This window comes from Vigna radiata, chromosome 5 (genome assembly GCF_000741045.1).
Source record: "Vigna radiata var. radiata cultivar VC1973A chromosome 5, Vradiata_ver6, whole genome shotgun sequence".
Classification (NCBI taxonomy): Eukaryota; Viridiplantae; Streptophyta; class Magnoliopsida; order Fabales; family Fabaceae; genus Vigna; species Vigna radiata.
In genome coordinates, this window is record NC_028355.1 from 15,746,706 (window position 1) to 15,764,390 (window position 17,685).

Below are 17,685 nucleotides of genomic sequence, written 5' to 3' on the forward strand. Positions count from 1 at the left end.
TATATATATATATATATATATATATATATATATATATATGGTACTCTACTCTTTGAAATAAAACATCAGAATTATTCTTTAAACCTTTTATTACAAGAAAAATAGAACAAGAACATGGAACATGTACACCACATTCTCGAAGACAAAATTCAGTCTAAAGATATATGTTCTTGGACACAAGTGTTCTATATACGAGCAACACTTTCTCTGACGCATTGTCATGAATTAATATTTCTATGGTAACAAACACAACAACAATAATAAGCTAAATAGAAACACACACTAAAAACACAAAGAATCATTTTCCTCTGGCTCAAATTAGTATTGATATCTCACTTGGATTGTGCGAAATCATTTGGCCAACTTTATTATCTCTTCTCTTGTTTTGTTTTTCAAGGAAATTAGTGTAAGTCTCTTTTATTTATATTTTTTTATATCATGACTTTCAACATGTTCTTATTTATTTTTTTCTAGGTATAGAAACTTTGTTGGTATATTTTAATTGATGATCGAATCAAAAGTTGTTCAGTTAATGACTTTTCTTTGGGACTTCCCATTGAAATTGAATTTGATAATAAATAGAAAGAGAGAGATATGGAATATGAGAATATATATAAATGTGTGATAAATAAGTGATGAACACTCGAGAATCGTCTGTTTGTAGATTTCCTTTCATTATCTTTTTAGAGTTTTATTTGATTCCCTTCCCACTAACTATCTAATGGAGACTTTACATAGAATGTGAAGCACGCCTTCTTCTCTCAAATGTGACGGATCAAAGTATTCAGACCAACTATGTCTTTTGACAAAAAGTAATTTCTTGTTCTGTCTGCAAATAAAAAACTCATCTTCTCTTTAATTAGTTTTATCTTTATTTCAATTTCAAGACTGTCAAATAGTAAAATTCTATTAATGTTGCTGAAAGCAATGGTGGGTATCAGATTCAAAAACACTGTACAAGATTCTTTCTTTTGTTTTGTTTGATACTCACCCATGCATGACTCATGACAATTCATTCATGAATGCACTCTTCTCCCTAATAATTCAACCCTGTGGTCCCTCCCTATCCCTTTATGACCATGGAGCAGGGCATAAATTCTCATCACCATAAGAATCATCCAAATAAGAATAATAATTACACGAGCAACAGCAGTAGCCATATTTTAATGTTTTTCCTAACAATGATGTAAAAAAGTACTGATTTTCAATGTGTTTTTCTCCATATTTTTTAAGAGAAACTCTTCACCACTTCCTTATTTGGTTGACGAGGCCGACAACACTTTTTCATACCATAAATGCTTGCATGCGACGTAAATACAAGCAAAACGACAACAGTAACACCATCCATAATAAATAACATCCAAAAAAGAGATACATGAATAATCCAATCCTCTTCAAGTAGTCCATAGTCATACACCAATTACGATACACACAATGCAACCCCATAAATGTACTAAACACAATTCAAAACAAATATCTGTTTCATACACTGCTGCAACCATCATGTGGAAACTTGTGAACCAGTTTCCTGAATCTCTCAGCCACTGAAATTTTTCTTCATTTGATTACAACCTGCAAAGGATTAAACGTGACAAGGATACAAAAAGAGGAAGCAGGTTTTGGGCCCCATATCAGCATGCACTCGTTTTATGGAGACTTATTTGGAACAACCAACCACCCTTCTCATTCAATGATTCAAAATGCTTCACTTACCATGCTCTGGTTTGAGTGCTACTTTTCTCTTAGACTAAGACACAGACTAATGATTCAAAGTCCCTTTATTTTATTGCGCTTGCTACACTGAACACTTCCCGTCTTTCCTTGCACAATGCCTAATGTAGATTACACTCGCTACATCAACGGTCTTTACAAGACAGATATACTTAGTATTTCAAACTTCATACGTTGCAACAGAACTAATACTGTAAAGTACTACTTAGTCATAGACAAATGATATGTCTGGGAAAGAATTTTCCAACTTACAAGGCATCAAGTCCGAGTGCCTGAGCCTTCTGTTTCAATGATTTCAAGCTGCGTATTGCATCATCAAGGAGCATAACCGGGCGTTTATCTTTCCCTCCAGGAATTATGCTCTTCAGAATGCTGAGGACATCTTGAATCTTCTCCTTTTTCATCTTCTTGTTGCTAGACAAAGATCCACCGTTTTTGGTACTCGAACATCTTGATTCTGAGTCATCACATGTGGCTGAAGATTTGTTCATATTCTGAGAACTGGCAGTATCAGTGAGTTGTATGTCGTCATAACAATCATCCAATAACTTCCTCTTCTTGGTTTTCTTTGCAGAGCTTGCAACTTCATTCACAGTTTCATCCCTAGAGGTCTTGCAGTCATCATGAGTGGTCATTGTACTAGGAGAGTGCCCAGTGCTTGTAACTTCATCATCATCATCATCATCATCATCATCCTGGGCAGAATAGTCATCACTGTCCGAGTAAAGCAATGCATTAATTTCTTCTGTGTCTTCATGCATCTCGCTTTCAATGCTAGTTTCATGATTCTCATGCACCTTGTCAGCCAAAGTTGGCTCATTCATACGATTCAAATTCAAATCTCTTCTAAAACAAGGTTCATCCCCCCTCCAATTGTTACCACCACGTAGTTTTGAATGCCAAGAAGCAAGGCACTCACAAGGACTTCCAAACCTAGAACTATAAACAACAGTTGTTTGACCAGCAGTCTGGTCAATGACGAGAAATTGTTTTCGTGGTGAGGTAGACTCGCCAAATGGAGCATTTTTGTCCTCAAAACCTCTCACATGGTCAACAGGGGTTTTTCCTTCAACAGTGAAGTTCGGAGCAGGGGAAAATTCTTGTCGAAAGCGAGGCAGACAATAAAACCAACCACGCGGATCACTGGAACATCCTAACTGCAAACGAGGTTGTAGTGCAGAGGATGCATAAGCTGGTATTGTCTCATATGCAGAAACCATATTCACCGCTGGGTTCATGGCTGCAGAAATACCACCTAGCTTCCCTACATCAAGGGGATTCAAATTTGGTGATTGCCATCCTAATTGCAGATTTGGTATCCAGGTTCCACAATCTTCTCCCATTTTATCAGAACAATCACCTAACATCTACATATACCATAAAAATCAATACAATTAAACGACATACAATACAAGACATTTTTTTAATGCATGAATGACTGATAAGAACAACGATGTAAAACATACCTGAAGAAAAAACGATTTCAACTCAAGAGCTATTTGTTACAAAAGATACTTTGTTTCACGAACAAGGAAAACAACTAAAAAGAACCAGCTTAACCCACCCAAACGGAGCAAGGCAAATTACGTGACAGGTTTGAGCAAATGACGGAAATATTCAGCCTGAACAATAGCCAAACACATAAATTAACAGTCATTAACATGTTTCTTGGCAGAACATGGCATGTGCAAAGTATAATGAAAGTGTTGACCATTAAACAGAGGGGGATATCACATACCTGGCATTCTCTGAGAGGTTGAAAACATGCTATAACTCTAACTATAATGGTGGAGTTCCTGGCAATTCCACTTTCATGTTTTAACGCCCGAAATCTCGTTTGACTCGCTGCTTGGCACACCATAACTACTTTCCAACCTCTTCAATTCAAAATGCAAAAACCACGCTTTTGCTGACAACAATTAGTCTGATCAACTCCACCCAGTGCAACAGGTTTTGAATTTGATTAAACAAATAAACTATGCCCAAATCACTAAACACACACCAACAACTAAATACTCCTACAAAAAGGAAAGAAAAGGGTCTTTCGAAAATCTTGCTAATACTACCCTTTAGCTGATCTGACAGAAGTAGCAAGAAAGAACAACAAATAAATTGGATCCCATGAAAACTGCTTAAAGAGAATATGGGGAAAGTTTAGATCACACCACACAAATTACAGAATCACTTTACAGTACAGATTCAACGAAATCCCTTTGCGAAACACATCAACAGAAAGACTAAGCCACCACCGCATGCTGTTGTGTCCTTACCACACAGATAAAGTCTCCCCTTCTACCCAACCTCACACACCAACCTGCAACAACATAATTCTGAAATCAAAAACCATCCACAGATTTCTGTATTCAACATAATAAAAACAAACCATCAAAATGTTTAAAACTTCCAAGGAATCCTGAATCCTAAGCAGTAAGTTTCCATTATTGAACTAAAGTTTTTCCTTTTGAATTAAGGGAAAAAAAAACCTTAAAATTCCCAAACACTAAAGTTGAAAAAGAAAAGCAGCCCAAAAATAATCCTTTGTCCTGGGAAACAAATAAGCATATAAATTCCAGAAGAGTTGCCAACAAAGAATTATTCAAGTCAAGGGAAAGAAAAACACAGGGTATGCATAAAATGAAAAACTTACTTAGAATAGAGAGAAAGGATAAGAGAGTGAAAGTAGAATTGAATGAAGAAACTGAAAAATTAGACAGAGAGAAGAGAGAAGAAGAGTGAAAAGGGTTAAAGAGTGGGTGAGGAAGGACAAAGAAGAGAGGAACAAGCGTGAATGGGTACAGTCAAAGTGGAAAGTGGATGTGGAAACTCCAACCCACAAGGTAGCACGGGAGTTGAATTATATAGAGCATGCATTGACATATGTGCCCTTGATTGAAGTGCATCAAATAATTAACTATTAAATTAATAATAGAAAGCCAAAAGAGGCAAAACAAAAAATCATGAGAAGAAGAAAAGAATTGTGTTGCCTTGTGTCTGTGTGTGGATTGAGATTGATTCATAAATGCGAGCGTGAGGAGTGATAGGTGCAGGCAAGGCATTAAGTTTACAATATAATCTCAATAACTTCAATTTAATTCAAGTTTGTAGATAAAAGAAAGGTTAATCATTCTTACACAACATTTTTTTCAACATTTTTTCAACATTTTTTATAACATTATGTATAAATATTATTTTGTTATTGATCCATAGCGGTACTTATAATTATTTTTATTGATTATGAAATAATTTTAAACCAAATACAAAATGATACATAAATGATAATGTTATCTAAGTATCATTATCCTAAAAAAAAAGTGTGTCTGGATTTCCATAAGTTTATAATCTGTGTTCAATATACATAAGAAAACACAACTTGCATGTTTCCTATTTATTTTTCGATTACTCTTCTTTGTATGTTAATTTTACAGTGAGCAAAAAGTTAACTGTTCTTAATCAATTCAACATTTGAGCCTATTGTATATGCCAACAAGGATGTTAGCAATACAGTTTGTCTATTTAGAAAACCCTCATGGTTCAAAATGTGACATATTCTGTCCCTGTAATAAACAGAAACATAATCCCATGAATCTCGACATATAAATTATTTTATATGTAAAAAAAATAAAAATCATAGATTCATCTCTAATCCAAAAACTTTAAAATATATATATATATATAATTATGTTGTTCTTTCACCTCACTTAACTTTATACATATTTAATTGCACATTTAAATTTCTTACATTAATAAAAAAAATCAACAAATTTTACTTTGACCATTTAAACAAGGAATCATATAAATTTAATTGGACTCCCTTTTTAGAGATGGTCTCCTGTGTGTTAAAATCACTGGAATTTTACTACAATTTTATACTTATTTTTTGGCAAATTTTTTTAGTAGAATATTTATTATTTAATAAAAAAATGGATAAATCATGTTATAAAACCCGTTTGACTTTTATTCTCTTTAAATGAAAGTACAAAACAATAGCATGCGTATTATTTTTTTTATGGTAATGTAATAATAAAATTATAGTTGTTTTTATTGTTATTATAATTATAAAATTAAATATAAAGACTTTTTATAATTTTATATAAATATTTTTTATTTATTTTATAAATAGTTTTATAATTAAAAGAAAATAGTTAAGTTTAAAAAAATCAATAAATTAAAAAAACAGGTAAATTTATAAAATCATATTCCAAACATAAATTTAATAATATTTTAAGTTTAAAAAAACTATATTTTAAAATAATCATATTTTAAAAGTAACTTATTTATAATTGATAAATTTTTAAAATCTACTCACCATTTGTATTTTTTCTTTCCATTATAAAAAGTCTTAAACAACACGATTTGATGAATCATCAATGTCTAACTTTAGGATTTGCTTGAAAAATTATTTGGTTTTTTTTTTTCTCCGCATACATCAAATTTTATTTTCCATTTCTAAAGTTAAACCGTTTAGACTGAATCAAAATGTCATACTAATGTCAATAATTTTAATTTTGTAAGCATTTTCAAAATTCTCAAAAAAAAAATATTAGACATTATAATTTTCTTTTTATTTTAAAATGATTTTTAGATCAAACACTCAAATCTAAATGACAAAAATCTATACACTCATAGACACATTGAATGACAATCCATTACACAAAAAAGGATGTGCCAAGATATTTTTGTTCAGCAAGTACCTGCAACTTTAATTAGTATATACCTTTAATTACACAAGTAAAAAAGTTTTTATTATATATATATATATATATATATTTAAAAAAATGAATTTCTTTTTCTAACCATGCTGAATAACTTCATTCTTGCAAGCTTGTAACATGGCTGAATGACTATCCTGTGCAGCACTTTGATGAGAAACTAAATATAAAAGAAGCTATCTTATATTAAAGTGAATAAATAAGTAGATGAAAGGAACCAGACAGAGTATGGTCGAACCCAATAACAAATTTGAAAATGGTCTGACCATGATTTGGTGACCTGAAACAAATCTTACAAACCCAATTAAAAAGGCATTTTAGAAGAAGCTTTATTAAAATCCCAATATAGTCTCAATTTTTTCAATTTTATTTAATTTGAACTTTAAATTTATACTATACATATTATCATGCCCTTTTGTTAGGAGTGGAGGAAGCAATAAACCAGCTCAATGAACTATCCTTTTTCAACTTCCATTGTTGCAAAATCCATTTTGGTTTAGATAAGTTAACCAATAATGATGATATTAATATTAAATTAAATCAATTCATAGGCTGGTCTGAATGTTATTCTATCATCATGCTTACTTTATTTGCCTTTTTTTCATATGATGTCAATTAAACCAGTAACACATTTGTAATGTGAGGAGCATGCTTCATGTGGACCCCTAAACACCAGAAGCAAATCCCCAAGTTGCAGCTTCCTTAGCATTTTTTTATATACAAATAATTTTCAGAATACATTGACTATTATAAATTATTAATTATTAACAAAAACACTATAAGCATGCATCCTTAGTCACAAACCACCAATAAAAAGAGAAAAAAAAATTACTCTGTGCAAGGCATTGATGTATATATAATATAACATCTGTCCTTTTCTTTTCTTCATGACATTTCATGCATTTCTCTTCTCTGTTTTTTTTTTTTCTCTACTCTTCTTCCTTCGTATGCTTCAACATGGTTTCAGTCAAATCATTTTTTTTTTTAATTACGAAGTCCATAACCAAGTTAATTAATTAGTGTTACGGTCGAAAATCTAAATACCAGGACATTGTTCAACAAAAATCATAACACGACAAAAAAACGTCTCAATGGGAGGGAGCTAAACTAGGTTTAAGCCATTAATAAAATTTTTTGATTCTCTCATATCCTTAGTTTTATTGACAGAAAATTGATATTTATTAAGGAGAAAGTTCATCGGAGAGATACAATGAGATATGAGATCAACCATATAAGGAATTGACACTATTCTCTATTCAAAATTTTAAGACAATAGGTTAATGGGTCTTTCATCTTTATATAGTGTTTTACTTTCTTATTTTTATCCAATGTGAGACTTAAACTCATACTTACATTTTTAATAAAAACAAGACATACGTAATAAAAACAAGACATACGTAGAAAAACCTTTTAAGAAGAAGTAGAAAAGATTTATGAAAAGAAAAGAAAAAAAAAAGTGAAAGACGTGTTATGCAAGAACTAAGGATTAAGAAAGAAAGTTTGTTTATGGCGCAGATAAACACGGTCTTCCATGTTTCTATTTATCACATTCAACGCAACTTTCTGTAAAGTTAAAGCACACACGAGTAAACAATCCCATTTTTTCAAATTTTTCGTGCTATTATTTATCTATCTTTATCACAATGAAAATTCAAATATTATTTGAATTTATTAAGCTAGTTTATAAACTCGTTAAATACATCAGTTTACACACGTGCAGCCCAAAACATGTACGCGGAAGACCTAAGTCAGTTGTGAATAGACAAGCAATTGATGTAGGGACCATTTTTTCGGAAAACCTAGTTGATGCATGTTGCGGTCTTTTTTTCGGAATTTTTCATTTGATGTATATTTTGGTTTGTTTGCTTTTTAGAAGGGGCATTGCATTGCATTGCATTACATACATTACCCATTAAAATGATGCATTTGAGAATGGTGGGACATGAGACCATGGAGCCAATATGGTTGTGGATTCTCCAACAAAAACATCCACGCTTGGAAAGTTAAAACAACCAACACCCTCTCCATCCACCTCCCCCACTAAAAAGCTTAGTGTTTTTTTTTTAAAAAAAAAAAAACACAAACCTATGCAAAAGTTAGACCAAAAGGCAAGGAGGAATCCATGTCCCCTTCCTCCTTTGTTTTATATGCCAAATCCCATTTGCTTTCTTAGACTTTTATCCCAACTAATCTTTTTCTAATGTCAACACCTTTTTTCCCTTCAAACAAAATGCTTCATTACAGCCTTCAATCCTCACCTTCTATATTATGCAAAGATTAATTAAAAAAAAAACAAAGGGTCGATTAAATAATCACGTCTTTGGGTTTGGTTGTGTTTAACGTTTTAATCATAGATGTACATGTGCGACAGGTATATATCCTAACTTGTAATTTTAACAACATAAATTTCATGTTGCATGTTCTTTTCACAATAAGTTTAAAATAATATTTAGTACAGAAATTTCATTTTTATCGTGAATCTTAACCCTAAAAAAAAGGAAATGAATATCTATTTTATATATATATATATAAACTAGTGTTGAAAATGTGTTTGCTTAAGTGGGAGGTGAACAAAGGGTAGTGGTTGAAGATAATTGAGTTATGGGAGTGTTTGTTTCCCTTAGATGGGAAGGAAAGAAAGTATGGTTGATAATATAAACATGGAATGTTAAAGGCAATAACTTCACATTTCTTCCACCATGAGTGAGGCATTGAAGTGGTGGGAGAGTTTCCTTTGGCAAGAAATCATATGCTTTTTAAAATGTTTTGAATACGAAGGTGCTTCTAATAATGTCAATTCCAATTTCATTAATTAGAATCATACACTCTAGGAATGCATCTCCTGTTTGTGGCAAGTCAACCCAAAAAATACAATACACGTGACTCTGTTGTGTTGTACAGTGATTTCAAACGTGTGTCTTATGAGACTGTAGAAAAAGTACAGGGGATGGGTAGAAAATGGGAGAAACGCAAATAATGCACGTGCATGATGACATATAGTAGTGTTGTCAAAACTGGTCATCACGGACTGGTCACTTAGTGAGTCAACTAATTCGATTCATTTATTAGTGAGTCAGAAAAATTCGAATTCGACTCAACCCATCACGGGTTAGTGGGTTAAATGGATTGGTTTACTTTTAATTACAATTTTTTTAAAATAAAAAAAAATTACAAATTTTTTATAGTTTAAATATAAATAAATTTCATTCTCAAAATGATATTAAACTCAAGACAATTTAAAATAATAATAAAAAAAATACAATACAACCCGCATATAATGAGTCAGATGGTATTTTTTAAGATTTTATAAGATGATAAATTAATAAAAATAAAATTAGGTGGGTTGGTGGGTCAACCCGGCTCAACACGGGTTCAACCCGGATAAACCGAGTTAAAATGAGTCAGGTTGAAAATTAGTCCGTGTAAAAAAAGTGCATTTTTTTCAATCCAACCCGACCCGAACCCGTGATGGACCGGATTGACCCACAGGTTGTAATTCATAACTCTAATATATAGTATAAATAATTTTTTTAACCTATTAAATATATATGTTTTTACCTCGTTGTGGCATATACTCTTTTATCAATCTCACAATACGATCTTGAGTTATAAATTGTCCAGTGTTCTTCCAGTTCCATAGTCTTTTTTGGGGTATGTGGAAATTCAGTTGTAAAATTAAATCAGAGTTTTTTTTATGTAAGGTTACAAATTTAAATGAGTTTAAATTTTATATTAAGTAAAAATGAAAACAAAATAGTAATATATAAAAAGATATTCACAAATTTATTGTTTTATTATTTTAGATTAAAAGTGATGTCAAATTTTATCTATGTTCGATTTATGTTTCATTGTTATTGAACTTTAATGTTCTTTTACAATAATACAAATAAGAGGTACAAATTATGGTTATAAATGTTAGAAATAAGGGTCACAACAGAAGAGACAAACTAGAGGGACAAATTATTAGGAATTGAAGTTTAAGACTTATATTAAATAGAAATAAAAAAATAATTAATATATAAAGAAAATCATAAATAAGTTAATTTTTTAAAGATCATAATTTGATTAAGTTATTATAAGAAATTTAAGTGCACAATTAGAAGTTTTGATATTAATTAATTTTCTTAATTAGTTTAAGGAGTTTCACATTTTTTATAAGAACAATTTTAATACACATTTCTTTTTAATCACTTGAGGTATATTTTAAAGACAAATTTATTGGATATACTAAATAGTTTCACATTATTTGAGATTTAAGATCATTTTAAGATCATTCTTAAAGCAAATCGAGATGGAAATTATAAAAGTGAAAAATACTATTAAAAGTCTTACACAAAAATTATTACCAAAATAAAACGTGTCATTTTTCCCCTTTTTTTATAAGCTACTACAAACAATTAACAAAGTTATAGAATTAAGTATTTTTAATATTTCATTATTGATATATGAAATTTAAAAGTCATTCCATCTGTATTTAACATCTTCATTTAACACGATTGATGTTAAATAACTGCTTTTAAAAATAAAAAATTATTTTCAACAATAACATAGATTTCAAGTAAATTAATTTAGTTTTTTAAAATCTAAAAAATTTCAATAAAAAATAAATTTCCAAAATATTAGAAGTCACTAAAATAAATTCATCTTAAAAATATATAATTTCTTGTAAGAAGATAAATTAAACAAATGATGTGATACAGTTATACTTTAGTCATACATTTAGCACGAGAAACAAATTATTTTCTCGAATATTTGTCAAAATTTATATTTGATCTCAAGTATATATTACTATGTCTTAAGTCTTCTTACCGAAGAAAATGTGTTATATGTTATATGTTATTCCTGTCTCTCAAACAAGTGATTAAATCTAACTTGTTCTTACGAACGAGACTAACGAGACAGACAATTAATAATGTTATTTACTTTACCGAGATTAAAATAATATTTAATATGAAATGTATTAACTTTTTTATTTGATGTTATTAAATAATAATATTAAATATTCACATAACCTTGTATTAATTTATTTTATTTACTTTTTTATTAAATAGAATTTGTATTTTAGTATTAATCAACAGCTGCAGAATAATTTTAAAAATCACTAATAATCAAAATTGATTTATTATGTTAGTAATATAATATTCAAAAACATGTGATTAATTAGAAATGTGACATGTTAAAAGAACAGTAAATCTATCAACATCACACACAGATATATCTCTAAATGAAATAGGTTGCACAAATCTCACTGTTATTATTATTGTTATATCATAATTAATGATGCAATTTGAGGCCATTTGCATTCAAAAGTCAAATATAATAATGTGATTTATGATGTGCCGACGTAATTAAATTATGACCAAACAAAAAGACATAAGAGCTGAATTTAAGAAAAAAATCTTTGAATCCGACCACCATATCTAAAGAACAGTTGGAAGCAGCAAACTTTAGTAAGTAGAAGTGTCAAACGCGACTTCACTCAACTTCTTAATTAAACTATTAAAAAGTCTTAATACAAAAAATAGTAACTAGAGTATTAAATTCAAGAAGTACAAGTCAAACAAATAAATAAATTTAAATAGGCTAATTTTGTAACTCGCAAACAAAATATATTTTAACTAATATACAGAATCCCTTTCTCTCATATATATATATATATATTGGTCAGTTTTTTATATTTTTTTATTGTTTAAAATATTATAAAATTTTACTTTTGAATTTGTAAAATTGTTATTTTAAACCAGCTCAAATATTTATATATAAATTATTAAATTTTACACATTTTAAAAGAATGAAAAAGGTTGATAAATATATTTTATTTTATAAAATGCAATGAATAAACAAATTTAGCATATTTATTAATTGAAATTAATTTTGATTTTTTTTTCTATTAACTTTATAACAGTTTTAAATAAAATTCAATGTAAAATATAAATAAATTTAATCTTTTACAATATGTTTAAAAAATATATTAATTTTAATAAAAATATTTGTTTAATATTTATATAAAAGTTAAGTTTTGTTTTAGATGAAACAAAATTATTTAATTTAAAAAAAAAATATAACTAAAATAAAATAAAATAAAAATATAGAATCAAATTGAGACTAAGGTAATAATACTTAATAGTATTACGGTCACATTACATTGTCACTAGCACATTACACTAGTGTAATCACGTAGCATAATATCAATTTGATATGTGATTTTTTAAAAATATTATAAAAAAATAATTAAAAAAACTAAAAAAAGTATGAATTGACATGTAACATTATCTTTAATACATTAGTAATACATTAATAACATAAATGGTCCGATTGCATATTTTTTCAACTTAAAGACCCAATTATAGAGAAAAAAAATAGAACAACCGATTTTCAATTTCAAACAAAAAAATGGAGACCACCAAAATATTAACAAAAATTGTTTTAAGATAAATAAATAATACTTATTTTAAAAATCTTTACAATTTTTAAGTCCTATAAATTAAATTATATGACAACATTGATTTTTTTTACATTTATAGACAAAAAGTTTTCGTAAAATAAAAATTATTCTTTGAGATATTTAATCATTTTACATTCATTTAAAATTATTCTTTTTTACTTTTTTTTCTTAAAAAAAATATAAAATTTTACATTTTTATAACTATTTTAATTTTATACTCTATGTCATAGGACTGAGTATAATTAGTCTAAGTGCACTAAACTATATCTATGCTATAAAAACTAAACTATTTTTATTAAAAACTGAACTATACTATTTTTCGATTCAATTTAAAAAATTTAGATTTTTCTATCAGCAGTTAACTGTTCCAAATGGTAAACCGTACAATAATAATCAAGTAAACTGCAATTCCACTTGACATAACAAACATGCCGCATGTTGTTTTTTATCTTAAAACTATTTTAGAATAAGTTTGAAAAATTTAATTACATTGATTACGTTAAAAGAATTATAAGAAAAACTTTAGTTAAAACCTATCCATTTATAAATTTCAACAGTATAATAACTTTTAGTAAAAATAAAAATAATAATAATAAACGAATATGATGTATAATTATGAAAAATAAGATATACAAATATAAATTTATACAAATAACTAAGTTACATATTTTATGAGAAAAAAATAATTCATACCAATTTGTAAATATTATTAATGTGTTTTTTTTTAAATTTCAAAACTATTTTAGAATAAGTTTGAAAAATTTATTTAAGTTCTTGGTTAAATAAAATTTAATTGCATAGACTACGTTAAAAAAAATTGATCAGAAAAACCTCAATCAAAATCTATCCATTTATAAATTTTAATAACATAATAATTTTTAGTAAAAATAAAAATAATAATAAACGAGTATGATATATAATTATGAAAAATAGGATATCTAAATATGAATTAATAGAAAAAACTAAGTTATATGTTTTATGAGAAAAAAAATAACTCATACTAATTTGTAAATATTATTAAATGTGTCTTTTCTTTTCTTTTTTTATCATAAAACTGTTTTAGAATATTTTGAAAAAGTTTATTTAAATTCTTAACTTAAATAAAATTTAATTGCATAGATTACATTAAAAAAATTGATAAGGAATCGAAATCTATCCATTTATAAATTTCAATAGTATAATAACTTTTAGTAAAGATAAAAGTAACAATAAACGAATATGATATATAATTATGAAAAGTAAATATATAAATATAAATTAATATAAATAAATGAGTTACATGTTTTATAAGAAAAAAATAATTTATATCAATTTGTAAATAGTATTGAAAAGTTTATTTAAATTTTTTGAGTATTTATTTAAAATTGTTCTTTTAGAAATTTAATTTAGGATTGTTTATTTAAAATCACTTTTCAATAAGTTATTTGATAAAAAATAAATAGTATGTTTTCATTATGTTTGGTGGACCACAGTTTGTTTTAATCAAGTTGTATTTTCTTATAGTTTGAAAACAGATAACTGAGTTAATTGAATTATTAATAAAAAAAGTTCAGTTTTTTAAAATTGAATTAAAAAATAGTATAATTCAGTTTTTAATATAAATAGTTCAATTTTTATAGTATAACAGTATAAATAATTTATAGTTTACTACAGTTAGGTTAATCATATCCAATCCTATTCTGTTAAATGAATGTATAAGTGTGTCATGATACCATTGCTTTTTATAAATAACTGATATAAGCAATTTTTTCTTAATTACGTACATAGTCAAGTCGTACAATCCTTACACGACTTTAAATGAGGAAGTCGTGCAAGTGCACAATTTCTACATTGAGACATTGAAAAAGGTGGAGTCGTATACCCTCACACGTTTTCAGTGTTTATTAATTGATTCCTACAATCAATTACAAAGTGTTAAAGGCATGCAGGAAGTTCACGACTTCAATAATAATCAATTATAACACTATAATAATCGATTACTACTGAAATTCAAATAAAAAAGTCTAGTAATGGATTAAATATTAAACTTAGTTTTAACCCTTTCTTTCTTTACTAATCATTACAACAATATTAATGTTATCGATTACCAAACACTTTTATTTGAATTTTAATATTGGTAATTGATTACTATAGTGGTGTAATCAATTGGACCCCACATTTTTTAGTGCTTATTAATTGATTATTGTAATCGATTACAAAGTGTTAAAGGCCTGCAGAAAGTTCACGATTTCACCCTTAATCAATTATAACACTACAATAATTGATTATTATTGAAATTCAAATAAAAAAGTCTAGTAATAGACATTTTTATTTGAATTTTAATATTAAATGATTCGATTCCCACAACAGTAATTAATATTTAACCATGTCTACTTGATTAAAATTACTCTTAATCAATTACCAGACACTAGAAATTTTTAAAAATACACAACTTCACCTTTTCCAATGTATCAATACAAAAGTTGTGCACTTCTTATACAATTTTTTCATTTAAAATAGTATAAAAACTGCACAAAAATATACGTAATTAACGAAAAATTTGTCTATATCGATAATTTACAAAAACTTTTTACCCATAAACATAAAAATACCTGACAACATTACTATTATCTTAATTGTTTGTATAAATAATTAACTGCTATAAAATAATGTTAGAAAAATATCAACAATTCAAATATTTCTTACCATTTTTTTTCTCTTTTGTAAAGATTATAAGTATATTACATTATTTTTCTTTTACAGGCTTTTTACTGTTAATGGGAGAATCTGAACTAACATTCAGATCTCATTATAATGTATTCACGCACCCCCTTGGCTCAAGTTCCTAAGTTTATTGATTAAGCAAATACGATATAGAAAAATATACTTTGTAACTTAAGTTATAAACTAGTACCTTATACTTTTACTTAAATAATAATTTTTGTTTAATAATTCATAGTTTTTAGATTTTTAAAATAGATGAAATTTTGCATTATTAAATTAATTTTTATTTTTAATTTTGAAATGTGAATCTTTTCATAATCTCCTTTAAAAATGGGACTTTCACATATTACACATTATACATGGATAATTATACATGTAAATAGAAATTTTACAGTTTTATTATAATATTATAGTACTGTTTAGTTTATTGATTGTTGAAATGTGCAATGTTATAAACAAATGAAATAGTTCTATTTGATATTCTAGACAAAAATAAGAGTTTATTAAGACATTAATCCAATTTTTAATTATTAGATATATGTTTATGAAAAAATTTCAATGAATAGATTAATAAATATATTTTTGTTAAATTGATTAAAATACAAAATAAAATATATCTTATCGATTTAGACGATCATGTTAATTAAAAGTAGAAAATATCCTTTCACACACGTAACATTTTTAATTCATTTGATATTATTTTTTTTACTTTTACTTTCTTTCTTTTTTTTCAAAAAATTACAAATTTAACTTTTTTAAGACTATTTTACTGTTATTAAATATGTCAAATGAATATAAATGTATGTCATATTAATCTTATTCTTAAAAATATCAGAAATAAAAATACCAACTGATATAAAAGGTTATAGGTGATAAGTAGTTGTCAATGCTAATAATTAGTTTATTCCGAGCAAAAGTAGATTATTGCTTATAAAAGAAAAATGTTAATGCATGATTATGGTAACTATTCCACTAATGCGATTACACCCACGGCCAATACCCACTAACCAATAATGGGGATATGATCTGATGCTCTTTTAGGAGCACCATTATTACTGATTATCAATTATCAATTGCTTCAGCTGTATTATCATCAACATATTAAGACTAAACTCCTTTTAAATTATTCCACTTGCTTAAAAATACTATTCTTATTTAAGGTTTACTTGTTTACATCAATAACACCATATTATACACACCACGCAAATTCTTTTATATTTACTTAATATTATCTTTTTATATTCTTTATTTTTTTAAATATAAAAATTTATTTATTTATAATTATTTTTCTATTATAATGTGTATAAATGAATGTAAATATATGTCACTTTATCATTATTCTTAAAATATTATTTTATGTAAACCTAAACTAAACAAGTTTAATTCAAAAACACACACTTAGATTTTGCAAACCGTGAAATGAAATCCTTACTACTACAATGCTGTATTTTCACGGGTCCAAAGGTATACAATTTTGGGTAAGTGTATTCAACGTTTCATAGCCAATTGCTTCCTGCACCATTACGATTACTAACTGCATCTCCACAATACAAGGAAAATATTAAACTACCCTTCGGCACTACATCACATCACCACCGTGTCACTGCTTCCATCATTATCATCATCGCACCGTGCTGCAGAATAAGAAAAGGAGAGAGGGATGCTACAAAGAAAGAACAGAGAAAATGTAAAAAAAAAAAAAAAAAAAAAGATAACTCGTTTTGAAAAGGTTTTCGAAAAAAAAAAATATATTTTGGAAGGCATTTTAAGAGTTCCATTATGAAAGCTTTATTCTGAAACACATATCATATGCTTCATAAATTCAATTCCGAAAATTATGTTATGAAAATTTTATTCCAGAAATTTTATTCCATACATTATGAAAAGTTTTCGGAACATATAACATGAAAGTCACTTTTCTGAAGGATAAAATAGTTATTTCAAAAATTTGAGGGGTGCGTGAAGAGATTGTAGGATGCAGGAACTAAGAGCGCTGTCCAGATTATAGAAAATAGGAAAACAAAAATGCCTTTTTAATGATTATTTAAGTTGGAATGCCTTTTTAATGATTATTTAAGTTGGGGTGTTACTCCCTAC

At 27.3% G+C, this 17,685-nt stretch overlaps 1 protein-coding gene across 1 annotated transcript; it reads right to left on the reverse strand.

Moving 5' to 3' along the window:
* Nucleotides 1–1,335: 1,335 nt before the first annotated feature.
* LOC106762366 (transcription factor bHLH143) lies at nt 1,336–4,576 on the reverse strand. Its single transcript, XM_022780741.1, has 4 exons — nt 4,379–4,576; nt 3,470–4,045; nt 3,198–3,353; nt 1,336–3,098 (listed from the first exon to the last, which is right to left on the reverse strand). The coding sequence occupies exon 4, from the start codon at nt 3,096–3,098 to the stop codon at nt 1,980–1,982; it is 1,119 nt and encodes a 372-aa protein (XP_022636462.1). The 5' UTR covers nt 3,198–3,353; nt 3,470–4,045; nt 4,379–4,576; the 3' UTR covers nt 1,336–1,979.
* Between the last annotated feature and the right edge of the window lie 13,109 nt (nt 4,577–17,685).